The 21,206-nt window shown below is 28.3% G+C and overlaps 5 protein-coding genes across 8 annotated transcripts; all 5 read left to right on the top strand.

Annotated features, from left to right (window-relative positions):
• Positions 1 to 340: 340 nt before the first annotated feature.
• Positions 341 to 9,765, top strand: LOC103572726 (O-acyltransferase like protein-like). Of its 2 annotated transcripts, XM_008551469.3 has the most exons (11): positions 341 to 511; positions 1,223 to 4,050; positions 4,123 to 4,477; positions 5,881 to 6,157; positions 6,534 to 6,694; positions 6,757 to 6,925; positions 7,979 to 8,175; positions 8,246 to 8,369; positions 8,443 to 8,632; positions 9,307 to 9,449; positions 9,529 to 9,765. In XM_008551469.3, the coding sequence occupies exons 2-11, from the start codon at positions 3,789 to 3,791 to the stop codon at positions 9,763 to 9,765; spliced, it is 2,115 nt and encodes a 704-aa protein (XP_008549691.1). In that variant the 5' UTR covers positions 341 to 511; positions 1,223 to 3,788. The 2 variants fall into 2 exon arrangements, with proteins under 2 accessions (XP_008549691.1, XP_053597932.1); XM_053741957.1 differs by lacking the exons at positions 341 to 511; positions 1,223 to 4,050; positions 4,123 to 4,477 and adding an exon at positions 4,488 to 5,741.
• Positions 9,766 to 10,554: 789 nt separating this feature from the next.
• LOC103572725 (uncharacterized) lies at positions 10,555 to 12,060 on the top strand. Its single transcript, XM_008551468.3, has 4 exons — positions 10,555 to 10,793; positions 11,436 to 11,600; positions 11,662 to 11,812; positions 11,884 to 12,060. The coding sequence occupies exons 1-4, from the start codon at positions 10,716 to 10,718 to the stop codon at positions 11,991 to 11,993; spliced, it is 504 nt and encodes a 167-aa protein (XP_008549690.1). The 5' UTR covers positions 10,555 to 10,715; the 3' UTR covers positions 11,994 to 12,060.
• A 1,103-nt stretch (positions 12,061 to 13,163) lies between these two features.
• Positions 13,164 to 15,897, top strand: LOC128668633 (uncharacterized). 3 transcript variants are annotated; one of them, XR_008404284.1, is made up of 6 exons: positions 13,164 to 13,262; positions 13,344 to 13,514; positions 14,471 to 14,624; positions 14,877 to 14,899; positions 15,059 to 15,254; positions 15,884 to 15,897. XR_008404284.1 is itself a non-coding variant. In XM_053741959.1 (5 exons), exons 1-5 carry the CDS (start codon positions 13,182 to 13,184, stop codon positions 15,065 to 15,067), a joined length of 438 nt encoding a protein of 145 aa, XP_053597934.1. In that variant the 5' UTR covers positions 13,164 to 13,181; the 3' UTR covers positions 15,068 to 15,339. The 3 variants fall into 3 exon arrangements, 2 of the variants coding, with proteins under 2 accessions (XP_053597934.1, XP_053597933.1); XM_053741959.1 differs by lacking the exon at positions 15,884 to 15,897 and having other exon boundaries at positions 15,059 to 15,339; XM_053741958.1 differs by lacking the exons at positions 15,059 to 15,254; positions 15,884 to 15,897 and having other exon boundaries at positions 14,877 to 15,052.
• A 168-nt stretch (positions 15,898 to 16,065) lies between these two features.
• LOC103572731 (uncharacterized) lies at positions 16,066 to 17,686 on the top strand. Its single transcript, XM_008551480.3, has 4 exons — positions 16,066 to 16,237; positions 16,309 to 16,479; positions 17,112 to 17,265; positions 17,514 to 17,686. Exons 1-4 carry the CDS (start codon positions 16,157 to 16,159, stop codon positions 17,615 to 17,617), a joined length of 510 nt encoding a protein of 169 aa, XP_008549702.1. The 5' UTR covers positions 16,066 to 16,156; the 3' UTR covers positions 17,618 to 17,686.
• Positions 17,687 to 18,164: 478 nt separating this feature from the next.
• LOC103572733 (uncharacterized) lies at positions 18,165 to 19,482 on the top strand. Its single transcript, XM_053741913.1, has 4 exons — positions 18,165 to 18,345; positions 18,406 to 18,582; positions 18,652 to 18,802; positions 19,338 to 19,482. Exons 1-4 carry the CDS (start codon positions 18,268 to 18,270, stop codon positions 19,403 to 19,405), a joined length of 474 nt encoding a protein of 157 aa, XP_053597888.1. The 5' UTR covers positions 18,165 to 18,267; the 3' UTR covers positions 19,406 to 19,482.
• Positions 19,483 to 21,206: the final 1,724 nt, after the last annotated feature.

The raw sequence follows: 21,206 nt of genomic DNA, 5'->3' as shown, positions 1-21,206 counted from the left end.
AGTACTTTTTTGTAGAGGATAAAATTTTCTACAAAAAAGTACTCAGCAACTTTTTCAAAACATTGAATTTCAAAAAGTTACAGTAGAGTTTTAAAAAAAACTTGATAATTCCATCTGATACAACTTTTTTCCAATTGATATTTTGCTTATAACTTTTAAAATATTAAAGATATAAAAAAAATATATCAGTACTTTTTTGTAGAGGATAAAATTTACTAAAAAAAAGTACTGATTGACTTTTTTTCTAAAATGAATTTTGAATGAGATAGAGCGATTTTAATTCTAAATATTAAAAATATCGAATGATATATTTGTTTATATTATATATATATATATGTATTACAGTTGGATGATGCATTAGAGATGCGCACGCAGGTTGCCGGTTAAACGTGTTGCACAAATTTACACAACACAATTTAGTATTGTACGATAGTTAGTGAGAATAAGCATCGAGAAAATTAATACATAAATTATTTATTTAATGCATTTATTTTTGTAAATATTGATAAGAGTAAGTATTTATAAAATTCATATATATTATAGATTTTACTGATTTGAATTTATCGAGTTATTGATAAAAATATATATAAAAGAAAATCGTGATAAGATATTGAAATTTGTGGAGCAACTGTCTGATCCACTATAACATTTAAAAATTTATTATTGAAATGAAAAAATTTTGCAAAATTAAAATTAAAATTTTTTTTTTTCCGAGATTTTTGTAGAAAATTTTATTCCCTTTAAAATAATTACCAACAACGCGAATTTTCTAAAGTTAAACAAATATTACATTTAAAAAGTAAATTAAAAAAATTTTTTTTTTCAAAATCAATTTTTTTAATTTTTCGTCATTTTATTCGTGTAGGAAAACAAATTTCCTTTGAAACGAGTACCAACAACGTTAAGTTATCTTTAAAAATTAAAAAATTCCAAAAATCAATTTTTGAAATTTCAGTAAAAATTGAAAATTTTCATTTTTTAATTTCTAGTCGCATAGAAAACTAAATTTCCTTTGAAACGAGTACCAACAACGCTTATTTATCTTCAAAAATTAAAAAATTACCAAAATCAATTTTTCAAAATTCAGTGAAAATTAAAAATTTACATTTTTTAATATCTAGTCGTATAGAAAATCAAATCCCCATTAAAATGAGTACCAACAAGACATAATTATTTTCCTAATTTAAAAAAATATATAGAACAACCTAAAATTTATTTTCAGCTTAACCAAAATGTCTTGTGACCCCGACGAATTGATGTCAACACTCGAAAAATCTGATGCAGCAACAATTAAAACCATCGTATCCAACTTACCGGACCCAAATGCCCCAGTTTACTTCGGAGAGACTCTGCTATACTTAGCGACCAGCAAAGGCAACCTGAACCTCATCCGGCATTTAGTCGGCCATGTTGACCTGAACGCCCAAGGGTTTTCGGGACCTGCGTTACACGAATCAATAATCCGAGGCCAGCAAGATGTCACCTCATTCCTGATCCAAAATGGCGCTGACATAAATCAGCCATCGAATTATCTTTACCAAGATGGCTTCTCGCCCCTTCATACCGCCATTTTGTCATCAAATGTACCCGCCACCGAACTGTTACTCAAAATGGCCGCCGATATCAATGCCAGAGATTCTAATATGAACACCCCCCTACACATCGCATGTCAAACCGGAAATTACCACGCAGCAGCGTTGCTTCTGAGTCACAGCGCCACCATGGCCGCCATTAACTCCAACAACGAGACGCCATTTTGTGTAGCGATAGACACAGGAAGTTTGAATATACTCAGACTATTTCTCGCCAACGGAATTCATGAAACTGACCCCCAGTTTCTCAACAATGCTCTCATACGCGCGATCGACACCAAAAATCCCCTTATAGTTCAGTTTATGATTGACAATGGCGCTGATGTCAACTTTGTGTCTACGCATAAGAAATACACGCCTTTACATTTCGCAGCCAATGCCGAGCAACTTAAAATCATAGAAATTCTCCTAAAAAATTCCGCGAATGTTCTGTCGCGTTCCGAAAGTAATTCGCTACCGATTTTTTACGCCGATCACCGAAAAAATAGTTCGATAGTCGATTTATTATTAGATCGTCATTCTGAAATAGATCTAGATCATGGAAAAGACTTGCTTTGCGAAGCTGTGATGAATGATTGCCCTCTGGTGGTCGAAAAACTTCTAACCCACCGAATTTATAATTTGAATGTCGACGAATTAACTGCCAGCGGTGTCAGATTACTCGACGCGGCCATTTTGAATATAAAAGAATCAAGTGCTGAGATGCTGCTCAAGTGTGGCGCTAATTCCGAGCTCAGAACTCAAGGTGTCGCTAGTATCGACTTAGGAATTCGGTGCAAAAATTACAACTTTATCTACAGCTGGTTGAAATACGGAGGTAGTTTTTATAATTTCCACGTGAATCAGCAGCTTTATCTATCGAGACTGGAAAAAATAATCGAGTTAAATGATTCTCATGAGTACGGTGCGTACGTGATGGAGTGGGGGTTAAGGAACCACTTAATTTTGATGAAAACTGTGGGATTTTTTACCCATGGACGGTATGACGAATTAACAGAGAGCTATGGCAGGCGCGAGAGGGCTTCGGTGGAGTGGGAATGTGAACAAGAAGTGGAGAGGTCTAAGAGAACTTATGTGGGCGGTGTCAGTTGCTGGGATTTGCTGACAATAGAGGACAGAAGACTGATGACCTGGTCCAGGAACACCGAAGTTAAGACAATTATGGAGAGTAAATTTGAGATACCATTCCATTATTGCGAACACTGGTTCATGAGTTGCTATAGAAGGGGTGTTAGGAGACCGGGGTTGGTTAATAAGTTCGGTGAGTGCTTTGGGGAAATTTTTAGTGACTTGGGATTCGATGAAGTCGAGAAAGTTTTGAATTATTTAAGCAACGATGATATTGGGAATTTGATCTGCGCGTGCGAGGGTCAGTAAAAAAGTGCGTCGAAACGGAAATCATTGGCTAGGATTTGGAGGAAAGAAAATGAGGTGGAAGTTTTTCTTGGAAAAAAGGAATTTTTGGAGTAACTTGACCTGCACCGAAATTATACTTAGAATATTGTAATTTTTTCAGCATTTTTTAGAATTGCTTGAAACGGTTTTCGGAATTTTAATTTGAGATGTGTGAAAACTTTATTTGTAATTACACCGAAATTATATCACAAGTTTTGAGCAAAAATAAAGCATAGGAAAAGTTGTATTAAACGTATTTGAAGAATAAAAAAATTATTATTATATTAATTGATTTAACTAATTTATTTTCGACCGGATTTCCAATTAGCTAAATAGTGGGAGGACATATTTTTCACCAATGAAACTTTAGAGCCTCTAAGGAGCAAAACAATACCGATTGTGGACTGCGCAAGGTCCGTAACTTTGCACCTGTTGGAAATAACCCATCATACCATAAACGTTTTTTGTTCATTATGATGTCCTCTAGTAGGAATAGCCATGAAAAGTCCTGGGAATAATTTAATCTTTGAGTTAAGAACCGTATGAGAATAGTTCAGAAATGTGAAAAATAAGCATTTTCCCATGAGGTATGTCATTGCAAGAATCATGCATGCTGATTGCTTCTAGATGTCACTACACTTCCTATCATTCAATTTATTATTGTTAATAATAATAATAACATTGCATAAAAAATAATCTATAAAATGCAATTATGAGATCGTTATCTACTCATACAATCGTCAAGTCACGATTTCATTTATAATCATGCATAAACAAGAAAAATAATCATATTTGTATAAAATGTCGTCAAGCGCAGACAGTAAATCTTATTTTATCTCTATTATTATTTTTTTTTCCTTAATATTTAATATCTTAGAGTGTCGAATCAGTGAAAAAACCATCGTCAGTAATATATGGAACCAAGTTGAGCCCATAAGTGAATTCCACCGGATTTATACTAATAATTATTTGAATAGTAATGTGACGGTGTCAAAAAAATGCGATGTCCAGGTCCAAATATTCATGACCGCACTCAAGAATTTCGAGCCGTGGGCACTTGAAAGTAAAAATAAAACAATTAAATCACCTATTTTATTAATCAAATACTTAATTAATTATTGAATCAACTGACTAGTGTTCGACGCATCTTCAAAACTACCGTCGGGATTAATCCGAGGGAATCTCAAGGATCTGGGAATGTATGATCAGTGCATTGCAGTAAATGTAACTAAAAATAATACGATAATAAGAGGACGTCATTGTATGTACACCGCAGCAATTACTTTATCAGATGCTACTACACTTCCGTTATCGCCGACGCTCTCTGTCTGTTTACCGTCGGCTTGTGATAAAGATCAGGTTATCGAAAAAATGCAGATGCTCTTTGATTTTCTCGAGGACTTTTTCAATGGCAATAAAATTAATGTTACCTCGGCTGTTTGCTCGGTTGTAGATAATAATTCATGGAATCTGGGTACTATCATTACAATGTAAATTATTTTATGTTTTTACATTGATTTTAGCCGTTAATTAATCTGGTGATTGGTTAATTAATCGATTAATTAATTCGGTGACTGATTAAATTATTGTTTAATTCACGCGCAGGATAATGAACATTCATATATTTCATTTAATTTGATTTATTAGATCATTAGATAGTTAGAAAATTAATCGATTAATCAGTTAATCGATTAATGATTTCGGTGACTAAAGAATTTATTATTTAGTTCAAAAGCCAATTAATTGGAATTTACTCTTTTTTATGTGGTTAGTATTATCTATTAATCAGATGCTTTGTTAATTAATTGATTAATCGGTTGATTGGTTAATCAATTCGGTGACCGATAAATTTGTTCGTTGATAAGAAAGTAATTCATTGATATTTACGCTTTTTATTCGATTGAAGTTGTTAATTGATAGTGTGATCGGTTAATTAATCGATTAATCGGTTGATTGGTTAATCAATTCGGTGACTGATAAATTTGTTCATTAATAAGAAAGTAATTCATTGATATTTACGCTTTTTATTCGATTGAAGTTGTTTAATTAATAGTGTGATCGGTTAATTAATCGATTAATCGGTTAATTGATTAATTGATTCGGTGACCGATAAAGTTAATAATTTATGGAAAGTCAATTAATTGATATGGATGCTTCTAATTCAATTGAAGTTGTTAATTGATAGTGTAATTGGTTAATCAATCGATTAACTGGCTTATGGGTTAATTAATTCGGTGACTGATGAAGGTCTTGAAGAATAAGAAGTCAATTAATTAATATTTATGCTTTCAGTTCAATTGAAGTTATTAATTAAAAGTGTGATCGTTTAATTAATCGATGTATCGGTTAATTGATTAATCAATTCGGTGACCGATAAATTTGTTCATTAATAAGAAAGTAATCCATTGATATTTACGCTTTTTATTCGATTGAAGTTGTTAATTGATAGTGTGATCGGTTAATCAATCGATTAATCGGTTAATTGATTAATTGATTCGGTGACCGATAAAGTTAATAATTTATGGAAAGTCAATTAATTGATATGGATGCTTCTAATTCAATTGAAGTTGTTAATTGATAGTGTAATTGGTTAATTAATCGATTAATTGGCTAATGGGTTAATTAATTCGATGACTCATAAGGTTATTGAAGAATAAGTAGTCAATTAATTGATATTTATGCTTCCAATTCAATTGAAGTTGTTAATTAATAGTGTGATCGTTTAATCGATCGATTAATTGGCTAATTAATGAGGTGACTAATAGTTATCAATTAATAATAAGTTAATTAATATCTATAATACCGATATTTTTGAAGTTTTTGCTAATCAGATAATTTCTCGTTCGACCTATTAACCGATTAATTAACTAATGAATTTTTTTTTTAAATCTAGAGGAGTGTTCGGAATATTAATAATATTTCTGATAATATGTACACTTTGCGACTTATTCATTCGAGTTAATCATATTAATAATGTTAACTACTTTAACACACTGTCCAAATTCTCATTAATCGTTAATGGCCAGCGTATTTTAAACACTCAAGTACCGAAAGACAATTTGCCAGTTATCACAGGGCTAAGATTTTACAGCATGACTTGGATTATCCTCGGACACGCATTTATTATGAATTTATTCGGCAGTGTTGTTAATATAGCCGACGCCATGACAGTAAGGATATTAATTTAATTTTCAATATAATTTTACCACGATTTTACTTAAAAAAAAATGATTAATGCTCATTTTTCGCTAGTATACATTGTTTTAAATAAAAATGAACTGTGTATTCGAAAAGCTGACGAAATTTCCTGTAAAACGAATACCCACATCGATATATTCAGATAAAGTTATTAGTAACCATTAATTAATCATTAATAAATTACTGAAAAAACGGCCATTTTGAACTGTAAGTAATTTATCGATGTGGGTACTCAAAATGGAGGGAAATTTCTCCCGAGTCCAACTGCACTACTCATTTTTCATTTTACTGCATTTTGAAAAAAAAAATTACCGCAATTAATGGTTGTGTCATTTTTTTCATTAATAGTGGTTTCGTTCATGGAATTCTTTGTACATTCTAATAGCGCCATTTGCAGTAGATTCATTTTTTGTGATAAGTGGATTTTTGACATCTTATTTATTTATAAAAGAAATGGCTAAAGGTAGAAAATTTAATATTTTCCTTTACTATATCCATCGGTACATAAGGTAAAAATAAATAAAATCAATTGTCAGATTTTACATTAATGTCTAATTTATTTAATTTGTAGATTAACGCCAGCGTTTATGGCGATATTTTTAATAGTTACTTATCTGCTACCAAGTATGGGGTCAGGTGCGCTATGGGATGCGACCATGAACGCACAAAGTCACTATTGTAAAAAAAATTGGTGGCCAATGTTACTCTACGTCCATAATTATGTTTACAAAGACGGCCCAGTAAGTAAATTTTGTAAAAATAATTTTTTTACTTTGACTCCATGAGAATGGGACTGCTGCGACCGATGTTGGCAGCACCAGCCGTAGGCTCGTGCAGCAAACTGACTGCAAAGTGTCTTTTTTCAACATTTTTACAATACTAGAATCCTCAAATAATCATTTTCAGTCCAAATTTAGAAAAATAAAACTGCTAGGCCTAGTGTTGGTAGCATGCGCCATAGGCTCATGTTGCCAAATGAGCGTTAAGCGCCTTTTTTGCATAAGAAATCTAAGGTGCCCTAAATAGTTATTCAAGCCCAAATATATAAAAATAAAACAGCTATGGATTATGTTACAGCACGAGCCATAGGCTTGTGGAGCAAACTCGATACTAAATGTCTTTGTTTACTATTTCTACTGTACTAAAAGCTTCAAATAACTATAAAAATCTAGATATGTACTAATGAGACTAATAAGCCAAGTGATGGCAGCATGAGCCATAGGCTCGTGAAGCAAACTGGGCGCTAAATGTCTTTTTTTACTATTTCTGCAGTACTAGAAGCTTTAAATAACTATTTAAAGTCCAGATATATACTAATGAAATTGCTATGCTCAGTGTTGGCAGCATGCACCATAGGCTCATGAAGCAAACTGGATGCTAAATGTCTTTTTTTACTATTTCTGCAGTACTAGAAGCTTTAAATAACTATTTAAAGTCCAGATATATACTAATGAAATTGCTATGCTCAGTGTTGGCAGCATGCGCCATAGGCTCGTGGAGCAAACTGGGCGCTGAATGTCATTTTTTACTATTTCTACTGTACTAGAAGCTTCAAATAACTATTTAAAATCCAGATATGTACTAAGCATATTGCTAGGCTCAGTGTTGGCAGCATGTGCCATAGGCCTATGCGGCAAAATGGTAGCTATGCATACTTTCGTGCATTTTTAAGATATTTGTAGCTTACAATAAAGATTTTACATCTGATTGTTTCCGAATCAAGCTGCCACGCTCAACGTTGGCATCACGAGCCACTGGCTCATGCAGCAAACTCGTAATTTTTTTTTTTTCAGGCGTGCTTGGGACACACATGGTACCTCGCAGTTGACATGCAATTATTCTGGCTGTCACCATTAATTATCTATCCACTGTACAAAAAACCCAAAATTGGATTATTTATTTTGTATTCTGCCATTATTGCCTCGATAATTACGCCAGCGGTTATTGCGGGTATTAATAAATTTACTGTAGCACTGGCGCCCACTTCAGAGTAAGTAAATCATCTCTACAAGCTCAAATAGGTAACAATAAAAATATGAAAATTTATTTTTGTTTTGAAGCTTAAGTAAAACACAAGATATGATGCTGTATTTTTATATCGTCACTTATACGAGAGCTGGCCCATGGCTACTGGGAATATTGCTCGGCTATTATTTGTCATCAAATCGCAATTTTCTACCAAGAGTAATTATTTTTAAAAAATTAAACCATTTATTTTTTGCGAGTAAATTATTTATGAATTTTTTTTTTTTTGTAGAGTATCATAAAATTAGGGTGGTGTCTAGCAATCGTAGCTTTTGCATACTCATTTTTTACCTATCGGATTTATCAGAGTGAAAATTACGAGTGGAATATTTATTGGGAGACATTTAATGCCGGTATTGCGAGACATGTTTGGGCATTTGGAGTCTGTTGGATTATTTACGTCTCAACTATGGGCCATGGAGGTAATGTTTGGTACATTTTTATAGTAACCATAAAAAAATTCTTTTTTTGAAGTTTGAAAAAAATCGAAATATCTGGAGAAATATTGAAAATATCATAAAAATTAATGAGACCTTTTTTGTAGCCCTGAAAATTTGCTACAAAAAAGTTTCTCCACACTTTTCGCCTAGATCAATATTTAATGATCTAGAAGCATATAGAGATTAATAATGATCAAAAAAACCTATAACGACTAATTTTGAACATCTGGGTTTTTTAAAATTGAAATAACTTAAGAACTATCAAAAATTTCAAAAAAATTTATCAGATCTTTTTTGTAGCCCTTAAAATTTCCTACAAAAAACTTTTTTATAACTTTTTTCCTAGATCGATACTCAAAGATCTAGAAGCTTATATATCGATTCATAAGGATCAAAAAAATTAATAATGAAAAGTTTCAAAAATTTGGGATATCTAAAATTCAAAATATCTACCAAACTATCAAAAATATTAAAAAAGTCAATTAGATCTTTTTTGTAGCCCTTAAAATTCCCTACAAAAATCACTTAGTATTTTTTCCTTCAAACGATATTTTGAGCCAAAATCTCCAACATTTCCAAAATTGATTCCTAAATTCAACGATTTCTCTCCAATATATAAATAAATAATGCCGATTATAACTTTTGTCATTACTTAGGTGTTCTGTCAAAGTTTCTATCACTACCAATTTATCTACCATTCAGCAGGATATCATATTCAGTATATTTGATCCATTATGTTGTCCAAACTATTAAAGCAAGTTCCGCAAGAGTGCCGTCTTTTTTTAGCGACTACCAAATGGTAACCCCATAATTAATTTTATTTTTATTAATGACCACAATTACAATTATTTTTACGCGTTTATTTATTTATTTTTTAGCTGGATACATTTTTTAGTGACTTGCTAATCTGCATAGTCGGCGGATTTATTTTTAGTCTCTTATTCGAGTCGCCATTTTTAGTTCTTGAGAAATTAATACTCGGTAATAAAACAAGTGCATCTAAGTCTAATAATCATAATAATGATACGAATAAATTACAAGATGAAGTACAGAGTAATTCAATGGGAAACGGTCACGTCAATCAAGGATTTGAAAATTCTAAAAATTTAGTGTAATTCTTTACTTCAATTAATATACGTACACTAAATAAATAAATTTTTTATTCGTTACTTACAAAATAATTTTATTCTACCCCATAATTTTTGAAAAATACTAAATTTCGAAAATACATTTTTTTTTTTTACTTTTTCTATATCATATTTGTAATCCCCGGAAAATTTCCCGTTCAATGAGTACCCACATCGATATGTTACGATTAAGTCAATTAATCATTAATATAATTAATTAATTAACATGGTAATTTTCAGATTTTTCAAAAAATAGGCATGTGGGTATTCAAATGAGAGGAAATTAACTCACGATTTCAATACTATTCATACTTTTTGTTTTGATCCAAAAAAAAAACAAATTTTCAAAATTATTTTTTGGAAAAATAATTTTTTGAATTTTCGAATTCTATATTTGGGTAGTTGATGAAATTTCTCGTCGATAGAATACCCACAACCTAATACTCCGACGAAGTCATCGTAATTAATTAAAATTATTAATTAATCATTAGTAAAAAAAATTACTTTGAATATATTAATGTGGGTACTCAAACTACTGGAAATTTACTCAGGAATTGAACCCAAGTGACTTTTCTTTTATCGAATGTACGTCATACTCATTATATAATAATAATAATTTATTATTAAGTAGAAAGATTTTTTTTTCTTAGAAACAAAAAATAATCTAGCATATGATGGGCATTGGCATGTAGCTTTTTTTATGTCTCTACTCTAATAAAAATAATTTCAACAGTTGTAAAGATAACGTAAAAAAATATGTTCATAGATAAAAAGAATGTGACGTACATCAACAGATTGTATATAGACAATATTTATGATTAGTAGATTACTTACTAAATTCAAGTCTATTGTCGACAACATCAGACCTTTATAAAAATTTATAAAACAAGTGACTGATTTATTTTTAATTTTTACCTAAAAATTAAATTTATTAAAAAATGGCGGTTAAGAAAATTAATAGTTGTTGCTGCTTTAGTTTAAAAACGGGTACACTTATTATTGGAATTGTGGCAATGGTAAGTCTTGAGTAATTAATTAATTAATTATCTAATTTTAATTATTATTAATAAAAAATTTATTTATCTACATTTGAAATTATATATCTTCGTAAATATTGAAAATATAAAAAAAATCATAAGACAATTTTTCAAGCTTTTTTTATTAGCAACAATAATAGTCCTTACCATTTTTCTTCCCAGATTAATAGTTAATGAGATATTTGCCATTAATCAAACAAAAAACCTATTTTCATTGACAATATCATTTTTCAGTGATTAATTGATCAATAACTCATCAACAGTTAAAGTTACGTAAAAATTACTTATCACCTTTTTTGTAGCCCTTTAAATTTCCTACAAAAAAGGTCCCTATAACTTTTCCTCCCAAGTCAATAGTTAACGCGCAATAGGCCATTAATCAAAAATATTTTAATTTTATAACAATTACACCTACTTGATTAATGGATCGATATCTTGTTAACTTTCAGTCCTAGATAAAAATTTCTAAGGACCTTTTTTGTAGATCTGAAACTCTTCTAAAAGGTAGTCATGGTCATTTATTTAAAATAAAATATTCAACCAGTGAAAGCAATGATTTAGGTCATAACTTCAATAGAGTTTGAATCCCAGTGATTAATTGATTAATTAATTTTTTTTTAGTTAAATTATTTGAGCTTCTACACAATATTAATATTCAATAATGATGTATGTAAAGTAATAGAGAGCATGTGTTTCGACACAACGCAATTAGGGACAATATGGAAAATTTCTTACAACACACTCGGGTCTTTATTGACACCACTTATGATTTATGGATCAATTAAGGTAATTAACAACAATAACAACGATTACTCATTAATGATAATAATAATAAATTAATTAACAGGAGGATCACAAATTAATGTCACCGTTTATTGTTTTCCAAGCCATCCAAATTGCCGTAGAAATTTTTACATTTGTAGTCAATGCCATTGAATTTTTTATTCGTGACTTGTCATCCGGTTTCATATTCGTCATAATTGGAATGATTATTTTGAGTATGGATTTTTTTTTATTATTTTAATTTCCTTAATTGATTTGGTCTGATAATAATAATGATTGGTTTCAGATATTATTATTTATCTTTGGCATGTGATTTACAGTCGTAGCGTGGAGATAAAGAGTTTGAACCCACCTAGTTATAAAAAAACAATGACACCTTATGAAGTACATTGTTAATTTATATAAACATTATAAATGAGAGTAATAAATAACTATTTTAATAAATAGAATGTCTTTCATCAGCCTTTTTCTATAAAAAATGATTTTTATTTTATTTTAACGTGAAATTTCTGGAGAAATATTGAAAATTTTGAAAACGTTAATGAGACCTTTTTTTTAGCCCTTTAAATTTGCTACAAAAAAGTTCTTGGTAACTTTTCTCCTTGATCAATATTTAAGGATCTAGAAGCTTATATAGATTCATAATGATCAAAAAAATCCATAATGTCTAATTTTGAAAATCAGAAATTCTTAAAATTGCTATAACTCTTGAATTATTAAAAATTTTGAAAAAATTAATCAGACCTTTCTTGTAGCTCTTTAAATTTTCTATAAAAAAGTTATTTGTCAGTTTTTTCCTAGATTAATATTTAAGGATCTAGAAGCTTATATAGATTCATAATGATCAAAAAAATCCATAATGTCTAATTTTGAAAATCAGAAATTCTTAAAATTGCTATAACTCTTGAATTATCAAAAATTTTGAAAAAATTAATCAGACCTTTCTTGTAGCTCTTTAAATTTTCTATAAAAAAGTTATTTGTCAGTTTTCTCCTAGATTAATATTTAAGGATCTAGAAGCTTATGTAGATTCATAATGATCAAAAAAATCCATAATGTCTAATTTTGAAAATCAGAAATTCTTAAAATTGCTATAACTCTTAAACTATCAAAAATTTTGAAAAAATTAATCAGACCTTTCTTGTAGCTCTTTAAATTTTCTATAAAAAAGTTATGTGTCAGTTTTCTCCTGCATTAATATTTAAGGATCTAGAAGCTTGTGTAGATTCATAATGATCAAAAAAATCCATAATGTTCAATTTTGAATATTCGTAAAATTAAAATAGCTAGTAAAATATCAAAAATTTTGAAAAATTTAATCAGACCTTTTTTATAGCCCTTAAAATTCCATATAAAAATCACTCATAATTTTTTTATTTAAACCATATCTCAGGCCAGAATTCAAAAATTTTCACAAAATATGGTAAATCCTACGATATGATACAGTGGTTTAATTTTAAATAATATTACAATTTTTGATAAAAAAAAAAAAAGTAATTTAATTTTGCATCTTAAAAAAAAAAAAAAAAAAAAAAAAAGAATAAAATAAATCGTAGTAAAAAAAAACGCAAAACATAAAACAAAATGGCGGTAATGAAATTAAATAGATTTTGTTGTTGTTGTGAATTAAAAATTGGAATTCAAATAATTGGTACTTTGGGACTAGTAAGTGTTATTATTAAAATAAAATGTTTTTTTTTTTTTTTTTTTCAAATTTATAAATATTTTTTTGTTTTTTAAATTAAGCTTGCATATATATTTGCGGCTATAGTCCCATTTGTTGGTAATGATCAGTTGTGTACAGATTTGTATTATGACAAATGTGGAAATTTAACGAGGGGTGAAAAAACAGGAATTACTTTATTTAATTTAACTGCGGTTGTTGTTATTATATTAATGATATATGGATCGAACAAGGTAATCGTTATACATATATGTTCATATATTTATATATATGGATGCATATAAATGTAAAGTATTTCATGCCCTTTAAAATGAGTACCAACAAGCCATATTTATTTTTCATATTTTTTGAGAAATACATATATTTATATATATTAAATATATACGCATAAAAAATAAATATGACATGTGGGTACTCATTTTAAAGGGCATTAAAATCTCTTTTTACTGATATGTATATACATATGTATATATATATATACATATATACATACATATATATATATATATATATATATATATATATATATATTCGAATGGATTAAAAGACTGAGAATTTCATGCCCTTTAAAAGAAGTACCAACAAGTCATATTTATTTTTCATATTTTTTGAGAAATACATATATTTATATATATTAAATATATACGCATAAAAAATAAATATGACATGTGGGTACTCATTTTAAAGGGCATTAAAATCTCTTTTTACTGATATGTATATACATATGTATATATATATATACATATATATATACATACATATATATATATATATATATATATATATATATATATATATATATATATATATATATATATATATTCGAATGGATTAAAAGACAGAGAATTTCATGCCCTTTAAAAGGAGTACCAACAAGTCATATTTATTTTTGATATTTTTTAAGATATACATATATTTATATATACCAGATATATATACATAGAAAATAAATATGTCATGTGGGTACTCATTTTAAAGGGCATTAAAATCTCTATTCACTGATATATATATATATATATATATATATATGTATATATATATATATATATATATATATATATATATATATATATGTATATATATATATATATATATATATATATATATATATATATATATATATATATATATATATATATATATATATATATATTACCTCAGAATAAAAAAAAGTTTTTGTTTTTCAAAGAATATTCACGCACTTATGATACCGATGCTCGTGACGTACGGAATTACAATAACTTGGACGTTTATTAGTTTTTTGTTGGCATTAGTTCAGGCTTGTAGAAAAATAGACAACTCTAACGAAATAGTCATCCTTTTACTTGAAGGTTCTTTTACAGGTAAAACTAAAGTACTAAATTAATAGAAATTTTAATACCCTTTAAAACGAGTACCCACATGCCGTACTTATTTATTTTGTTAATTTTTATATATTACATAAGTATATATATATATATATATATTAAAATATCAAAAATAAATATGGCTTGTTGGTACTCATTTTAAAGGACATCAAAACCTCTATTCATATATACCTTCAAAAATATACAATTATTCATATATATTCATGTATGTCATACTTTTGATTCCAGCGTTATTTGTCTACTTTTGGATGGTAATATTTTCTCGATACAAAGAAATGAAAGTAGACCGGAGTCCATTAAATCCCAAAGAAAATCATCCTTTGCAACCTTAAATTACAAATTATTTTTATAAATCATACAAATTTATAACAACAATTGCTGTCACCATTAATTAACTATAAATTTTACAGAAAACCTAAAATTGAATTATTTATTTTAAATTCCACTATTATTGCCTTGATAATTACGTCAGCGGTTACTGTGAGAATAAATAAATAAAAAAATAATATGAAGATCTATACATCAAAAACTGATTTGAACCTAAATGTGGCAACTTTGTCCACTTTCACTAAGTTCAGGTTTAAATCATCATTTTATTAAGATTACGTAAGCCTCCAAAGCTGAAATTTACAATCGTGAGCCGCTACCAATTATTTTTTAGTAGCAGCTACTGATTGACAATCGTGAGCCGCTACCAATTATTTTTTAGTAGCAGCTACCGATTGACAATCGTGAGCCGCTACCAATTATTTTTTAGTAGCAGCTACCGATTGACAATCGTGAGCCGCTACCAATTATTTTTTAGTAGCAGCTACCGATTGACAATCGTGAGCCGCTACCGCTTATTTTTAGTAGCATCTACCGATTATTCTTTAGTAGCAGCTACCGATTGACAATCGTGAGTCGCTACCAATTATTCGGTAACAGCTACCAAAAAAAGATAACTGCTATTAAAAAAATTGGTAGCTGTTACCGATAAATAATCAGTAGCGGCTCTCGATTGGCAGTCGGTAGCGTCTATTAAAAATAATTGGTAGCGGCTCACGATTGCCAATCGGTAGCTGCTACCAAAAAATAATTTGTAGCGGCTTCCGATTGCCAATCGGTAGCTGCTACCAAAAAATAATTTGTAGCGGCTCCCGATTGCCAGTCAGTAGCTGCTACCGAAAAATAATCGGTAGCGGCTCCCGATTGCCAATCGGTATTGAAAAATAAGAAATTGTGGCAAACAACAGCTCTAGTAATTCCCACGATAAAATAAAATGGTTTAATTTTAAAAAACAATATGATTTTTATTTGATTTCCTATTAATTGATCGTTAAAAACAAAATTATTACTAAAGTGTAAAAATTGCCTGAGGCCTGATGACTCATAGCTCCCATTTTAATCATTAGCCTTAAAAAAAATTTAATTGGGAACGCTAATATCAGTAACAAAGACAATATCTTTCATATTGCGTTCGGATTTCATCAGAAAAATAAATATTTAAAAAAAAATTATAAAAGAAAATGGCGTGCGTGAAATTAAATGTCTGCTGTTGTTGCTTTAGCTTAAAACTTGGAGTTCTAATACTTGGTATTTTTGGAATAGTAAGTGTTATAGCTTAAATTAAACTAATTTTTTCAAATTTATTATTATTTTTTTGTTTTTCTAAATTAAGATTGGATCTATATATATGACTGCAATTCCATTTAGTGGCAATGATCAGTTATGTATAAAATTCTATTATAACAAATGTGGAGATTTAAACGGAGGTGAAAGAGCAGGGATTACTTTATATAATTTAATTGGGATGTTTGTTACTATATTAATGATATATGGATCAGAAAAGGTAATCGTTATACATATATGTACATATATTTATGTATATGGATGTATATTCATATAGAGAATTTCATGCCCTTTTAAATGAGTACCAACAAGCCATATTTTTTTTTTCATATTTTTTGAGATATACATATATATTTATATATATGTATGAAAACAAATATGCCATGTGGGTACTTATTTTAAAGAGTATTAAAATCTCTATTCACTGATGTTTATATACATATTTATATATATATATAAATATCTATATATATATACATATATATATATATATATATATATATATATATATATATATATACATGTGGATAGGAAAGTATAGAAAATTTAATGCCCTTTAAAATGAATACCAACAAGTCATATTTATTTTCGTTATTTTATAAAATACATATATATTTATGTATACCAAAAAATATATATAGAAAAAAAATACAAATATAAATAAGGCATGTGGGTACTCATTTTAAAGGGCATAAAATTCTCTATCTTTTTACGCATTCATGAATATATATATATATATATATATATATATATATATATATATATATATATATATATATATATATATATATATATATATATATATATTTATACCGTATTAATTATCTAAATTAAAAATTTTGGCTTCTGTAGAATATTCACACACTAATGCTACCGATAATAGTAATGTATTTAATTGGTCTAATTTGGTCCGCTGTTATTTTTTTGTTGATATCAATTGAGTCCTTCAGGGAAGTAGACGCCACGTTTGGAACAATCATGCTTATTCTCGGAGGTTTAACAACAGGTAAAACTAAAATACTAAACTAATAGAAAATTTAATACCCTTTAAAATGAGTACCCACATGCTGTACTAATTTTTTCTATTAATTTATATATATTATACAAATATATAAATATATGTATTAAAATACCAAAAATAAATATGGCTTGTTGGTACTCATTTTAAAGGGCATCAAAATCTCTATCCTTATATACCATCAAAAAGATATAAATACCCATGTATACTCATATATCTTATATTTTTAATTACAGCGTTATTATTCTATTTCTGGATGGTAATATATTGCAGATACAAAGAAGTAAAAGTTGATCAGATTCCTTTCAATCCTATGGAAAATCGACCTTTGCACCCATAAATTTAAAATAAATTCTATAAACCATACGAATTTATACCACGCATATAAATAAAATTTTTTTTAAACCTATCATATTTTTTTTTCATAATAACCTAGTCATGTGGGTACTCAAACTCGAGCTCTCGAGTTAATTAACCCAAAAATATCATTAGTTACAAAAAAAAAAAATTTCCAAAAATTTTTAATTTTTAATTTTTTTCAAAAAATTTTTTTTTTCTAAACCTAGTGATGTGGGTACTCAAACAAAAGCCCTCGAGTTAGTTAACCCAAAAATATCATTAGTTACAAAAAAAAAAAAATTTCCAAAAATTTTTAATTTTTAATTTTTTTCAAAAAAATTTTTTTTTCTAAACCTAGTCTTGTGGGTACTCAAACAAAAGCTCTCACCACCCCCATCCTGAATTCCATCACCCCCCTTCCCGAACTTTCACCCCCCGTCCAAATCATCACCGGTCCCCGGAATCACTTCTTCCATTTTTGCCTCCACCTCTTCATTACTCGGCATATATTTTTCTCTATCTTTTAGAAAATTCTATAAAAAAAAAAAAATGACGAACGTTAGAAAAAAGTTGCGCAGTTCAGTCAAATTTTGACAGGTTAATTATTTCGATTAATCAATCAATCGATTAATTAATTAATTAATTATTAAAATGAAACTAATTACATTAAGTGGTTGCTGCTGTCTAGATTTAAAAACTGGGACATTATGTATCGGCGTCGTATTTATGGTAATTTTTTTTTTCATTAATTATTTATTCAATTAATTATATTAATTAAATGAATTATAGATTGGACAAATAGTATCGATGTTACAAAGTTTTATAAGACATCTTAATTTTAAATGCGCGGCCGATATTGATCCACATGCTTGCAAACGTACGTCATCTATTGAAATGGCAATTACGATAATTGGTAACTTATTGTTTTTTACTGTCACTGCATTAATGATTTGTGGATCTAATAAGGTAATTAATTTATTTATTTATTAGAAAAAAAAAAAAAAAAAAAAAATTTCGAAATTTTTTTTTTTTCAGAAAAAACAGAAACTGTTGATACCGTATTTAGTGTTCAGAGGCACTGCTATTGTTATCATTTTTTTTGCAGTATGGTATCTTGGAATAAAATTATTATTTACGACAATCGCATGGGGAGTAATAACTTTATTATTTGGAAACGCGTTTATATGTAAGTATATATGAATTTATATAAAGATTGAGAATTTCAAGCCCTTTAAAATGAGTACCAACAAGCCATATTTATTTTTCATATTTTATGATATTCATATATTGATATATATATAAATATAAATATATAAAAAATATTTAAAAATAAATATGACATGTGGGTACTCATTCTAGAGAGCGTTAAATTTTCTTTCATTATGTAATTAGAAAAAAATTTTTTCATATATTTATATATATTCATATATATATATAAATATACATATATGTATATATGTGTATATAAATGCATGGGAAGATGGAGAATTTGAAGCCCTTTAAAATGATTACTAACAATCCATATTTATTTTTCATATTTTATGAGGTATTCATATATATACAAAAATATATACATGAAAAATACTTAAAAATAAATATGGCATGTGGGTACTCATTTTAAAGGGCTTTGAATTCTCTACTTACTGATGTGTAAATTTATCTATATATATTTATACATATGTACATATATATATCATTGATTAATAATTGAATTTTTAAAGGTTTAGAATTATATTTCTGGCTTGTTGTCAACAGTCGCAGACAAGAACTTATAGATGAAGAAGAATAAAAAAAAAATAATAAAAAATTATTTTGTTAAATTTTTTCTGTCCAATAAAAATTCTTTAAAAATTTTCATTATTTCAATTTTTCTACAACTAACACAACATATCTTATAAATTATTGAGTTTATGTAAAATATTGACTGAATCTTTGATTTAGAAAATAAAATTTCCTAAAAGTTTGTACTCTTATAATTTCTTCGTATCTCTTATAGTTTATCAAATATTTAAATTTAAATATATAAGTTTTATAAAAAATAAAATTGTTTATTTGATTTTTTTTTCTACAATTGAGAGAAAATAAATATGTAGATATAATAAAAGTACAATCGTGTTAGTCCTAGTTAAGACTTGACACTTGATTAACGAGCTCTTGTGTTTTAATAAATTACTTCCGTCTTCGTGTCACTGTTTAATGTCCTGAGTCTAAATGAATGAAAATTTATATATTACAGTTGTATTGATCGTTCATTTCCAGTTAAAGAGTATTTACTGCATGTTAAGTAGAGGCTTTTATATTTAATCTGAAAAAAAAAAAAAAAATTTCATTAGTACATTTATATAGAAACTGACTTATTGGCAGCAAAAGCCTAAGGCTTGTGCTGCCAACCTGAGTCAATTCAACTATTTATACTAAAAATTTAAACTTTTACTGCCCACGAAATATTAATTTTAATTTGTTGAATAAAAATTAACCATATCATCCATTTGCTACAGGAGCCTAAGGCTCGTGCTGCCAACCTGAGTCAATGTGACTATTTCTACCAAAAATTTACACTTTTACTGCCTACTAAATAGTAATTTCAATTTATTGAATAAAAATGCGCCATATCATTCATTTGCTACAGAAGCCTAAGGCTCGTGCTACCAACCTGAGTCAATTTGACTATTTTTACCAAAAATTTATACTTTAACTATCTAATGCATAATAATTTCAGTTTATTGAGTAAAAATAAGCTCTATTATTCATTTGCTGCAGAAGCCTAAGGCTCGTGCTGCCAACCTGAGTCATGTCGACTATTTCTACTCAAAATATCCTTTCTCACAGTCCCATAAAGACTAACGATAATTTACTTAGTAAAAATTACTCATAACGTTCATTTGCTACACAAGCCTTAGGCTCTCGCTACCAACAAACTAGTATTTTTCCACCAAATTCAAAACTAAAATTTTTTTTACAATATACCCTATTAAAAATCTTCTAAACGAGTAACCCAAAGCCAAAATTTCAATTTATTTACTATTATTTTTTATTTCAATGTAAATTCCACTCCTGGTAAAAAGTTCATTTATCTTCCAAACTATTCAACCGATCCACAACTTTTTTTTTTCAAAATACTCCCCATGAAATTTCCTCTCACCAGAGTACCCACAACCCTACCCCCACTCCAATATTTCACTTTCTAAAACCCAAAATAAAAAAATAATTACCTTTCATAAATTTGATCTCGTGTTCCATTCCATGCTCATGAACATGAGCATGAGCATGATCATGGCCCCCATCAGAGCCATGGCCTTCTTCCATAAGAATCCTCGGGTCGTACAGTAAAAAGAAAACAACTGACCAAATAATGAAAGAAGCAATAAATAAAATAAAAACTCTAGTATTAAATTTATCCCAACCAAAAATAATATCTTTGAGTGATATATTATTATTGTTAATATTATTAATATCACTTAGTACACTTTGGCAACAAATATTGTCAGTGCTCAAGTTAGTTGTCATTTTTTAATTTTTTTTTTTTTGACCAAAAAATTTTTTAAAATTTTTTCTCTGATGACTTTCTAAACGTGACTGATAAAATAATA

This window comes from Microplitis demolitor, chromosome 9, assembly GCF_026212275.2.
Source record: "Microplitis demolitor isolate Queensland-Clemson2020A chromosome 9, iyMicDemo2.1a, whole genome shotgun sequence".
Classification (NCBI taxonomy): Eukaryota; Metazoa; Arthropoda; class Insecta; order Hymenoptera; family Braconidae; genus Microplitis; species Microplitis demolitor.
This window is presented reverse-complemented; position numbering and strand designations above follow the sequence as displayed.

Coding starts and splice junctions, on each gene's coding strand:
- LOC103572726 (XM_008551469.3), top strand. CDS start 3,789: ATGTCGTCAAGCGCAGACAGTAAATCTTATTTTATCTCTATTATTATT. Junction 6,695..6,756: donor TATATCCATCGGTACATAAG/GTAAAAATAAAT, acceptor TTTAATTTGTAG/ATTAACGCCAGCGTTTATGG. Junction 9,450..9,528: donor TTTTTAGCGACTACCAAATG/GTAACCCCATAA, acceptor TTTATTTTTTAG/CTGGATACATTTTTTAGTGA.
- LOC103572725 (XM_008551468.3), top strand. CDS start 10,716: ATGGCGGTTAAGAAAATTAATAGTTGTTGCTGCTTTAGTTTAAAAACG. Junction 10,794..11,435: donor TTATTGGAATTGTGGCAATG/GTAAGTCTTGAG, acceptor ATTTTTTTTTAG/TTAAATTATTTGAGCTTCTA. Junction 11,601..11,661: donor TGATTTATGGATCAATTAAG/GTAATTAACAAC, acceptor ATTAATTAACAG/GAGGATCACAAATTAATGTC.
- LOC128668633 (XM_053741958.1), top strand. CDS start 13,182: ATGGCGGTAATGAAATTAAATAGATTTTGTTGTTGTTGTGAATTAAAA. Junction 13,263..13,343: donor TAATTGGTACTTTGGGACTA/GTAAGTGTTATT, acceptor TTTTAAATTAAG/CTTGCATATATATTTGCGGC. Junction 14,625..14,876: donor ACTTGAAGGTTCTTTTACAG/GTAAAACTAAAG, acceptor TTTTGATTCCAG/CGTTATTTGTCTACTTTTGG.
- LOC103572733 (XM_053741913.1), top strand. CDS start 18,268: ATGAAACTAATTACATTAAGTGGTTGCTGCTGTCTAGATTTAAAAACT. Junction 18,346..18,405: donor GTATCGGCGTCGTATTTATG/GTAATTTTTTTT, acceptor AATGAATTATAG/ATTGGACAAATAGTATCGAT. Junction 18,803..19,337: donor ATTTGGAAACGCGTTTATAT/GTAAGTATATAT, acceptor GAATTTTTAAAG/GTTTAGAATTATATTTCTGG.
- LOC103572731 (XM_008551480.3), top strand. CDS start 16,157: ATGGCGTGCGTGAAATTAAATGTCTGCTGTTGTTGCTTTAGCTTAAAA. Junction 16,480..17,111: donor TGATATATGGATCAGAAAAG/GTAATCGTTATA, acceptor TGGCTTCTGTAG/AATATTCACACACTAATGCT. Junction 17,266..17,513: donor TCTCGGAGGTTTAACAACAG/GTAAAACTAAAA, acceptor TTTTAATTACAG/CGTTATTATTCTATTTCTGG.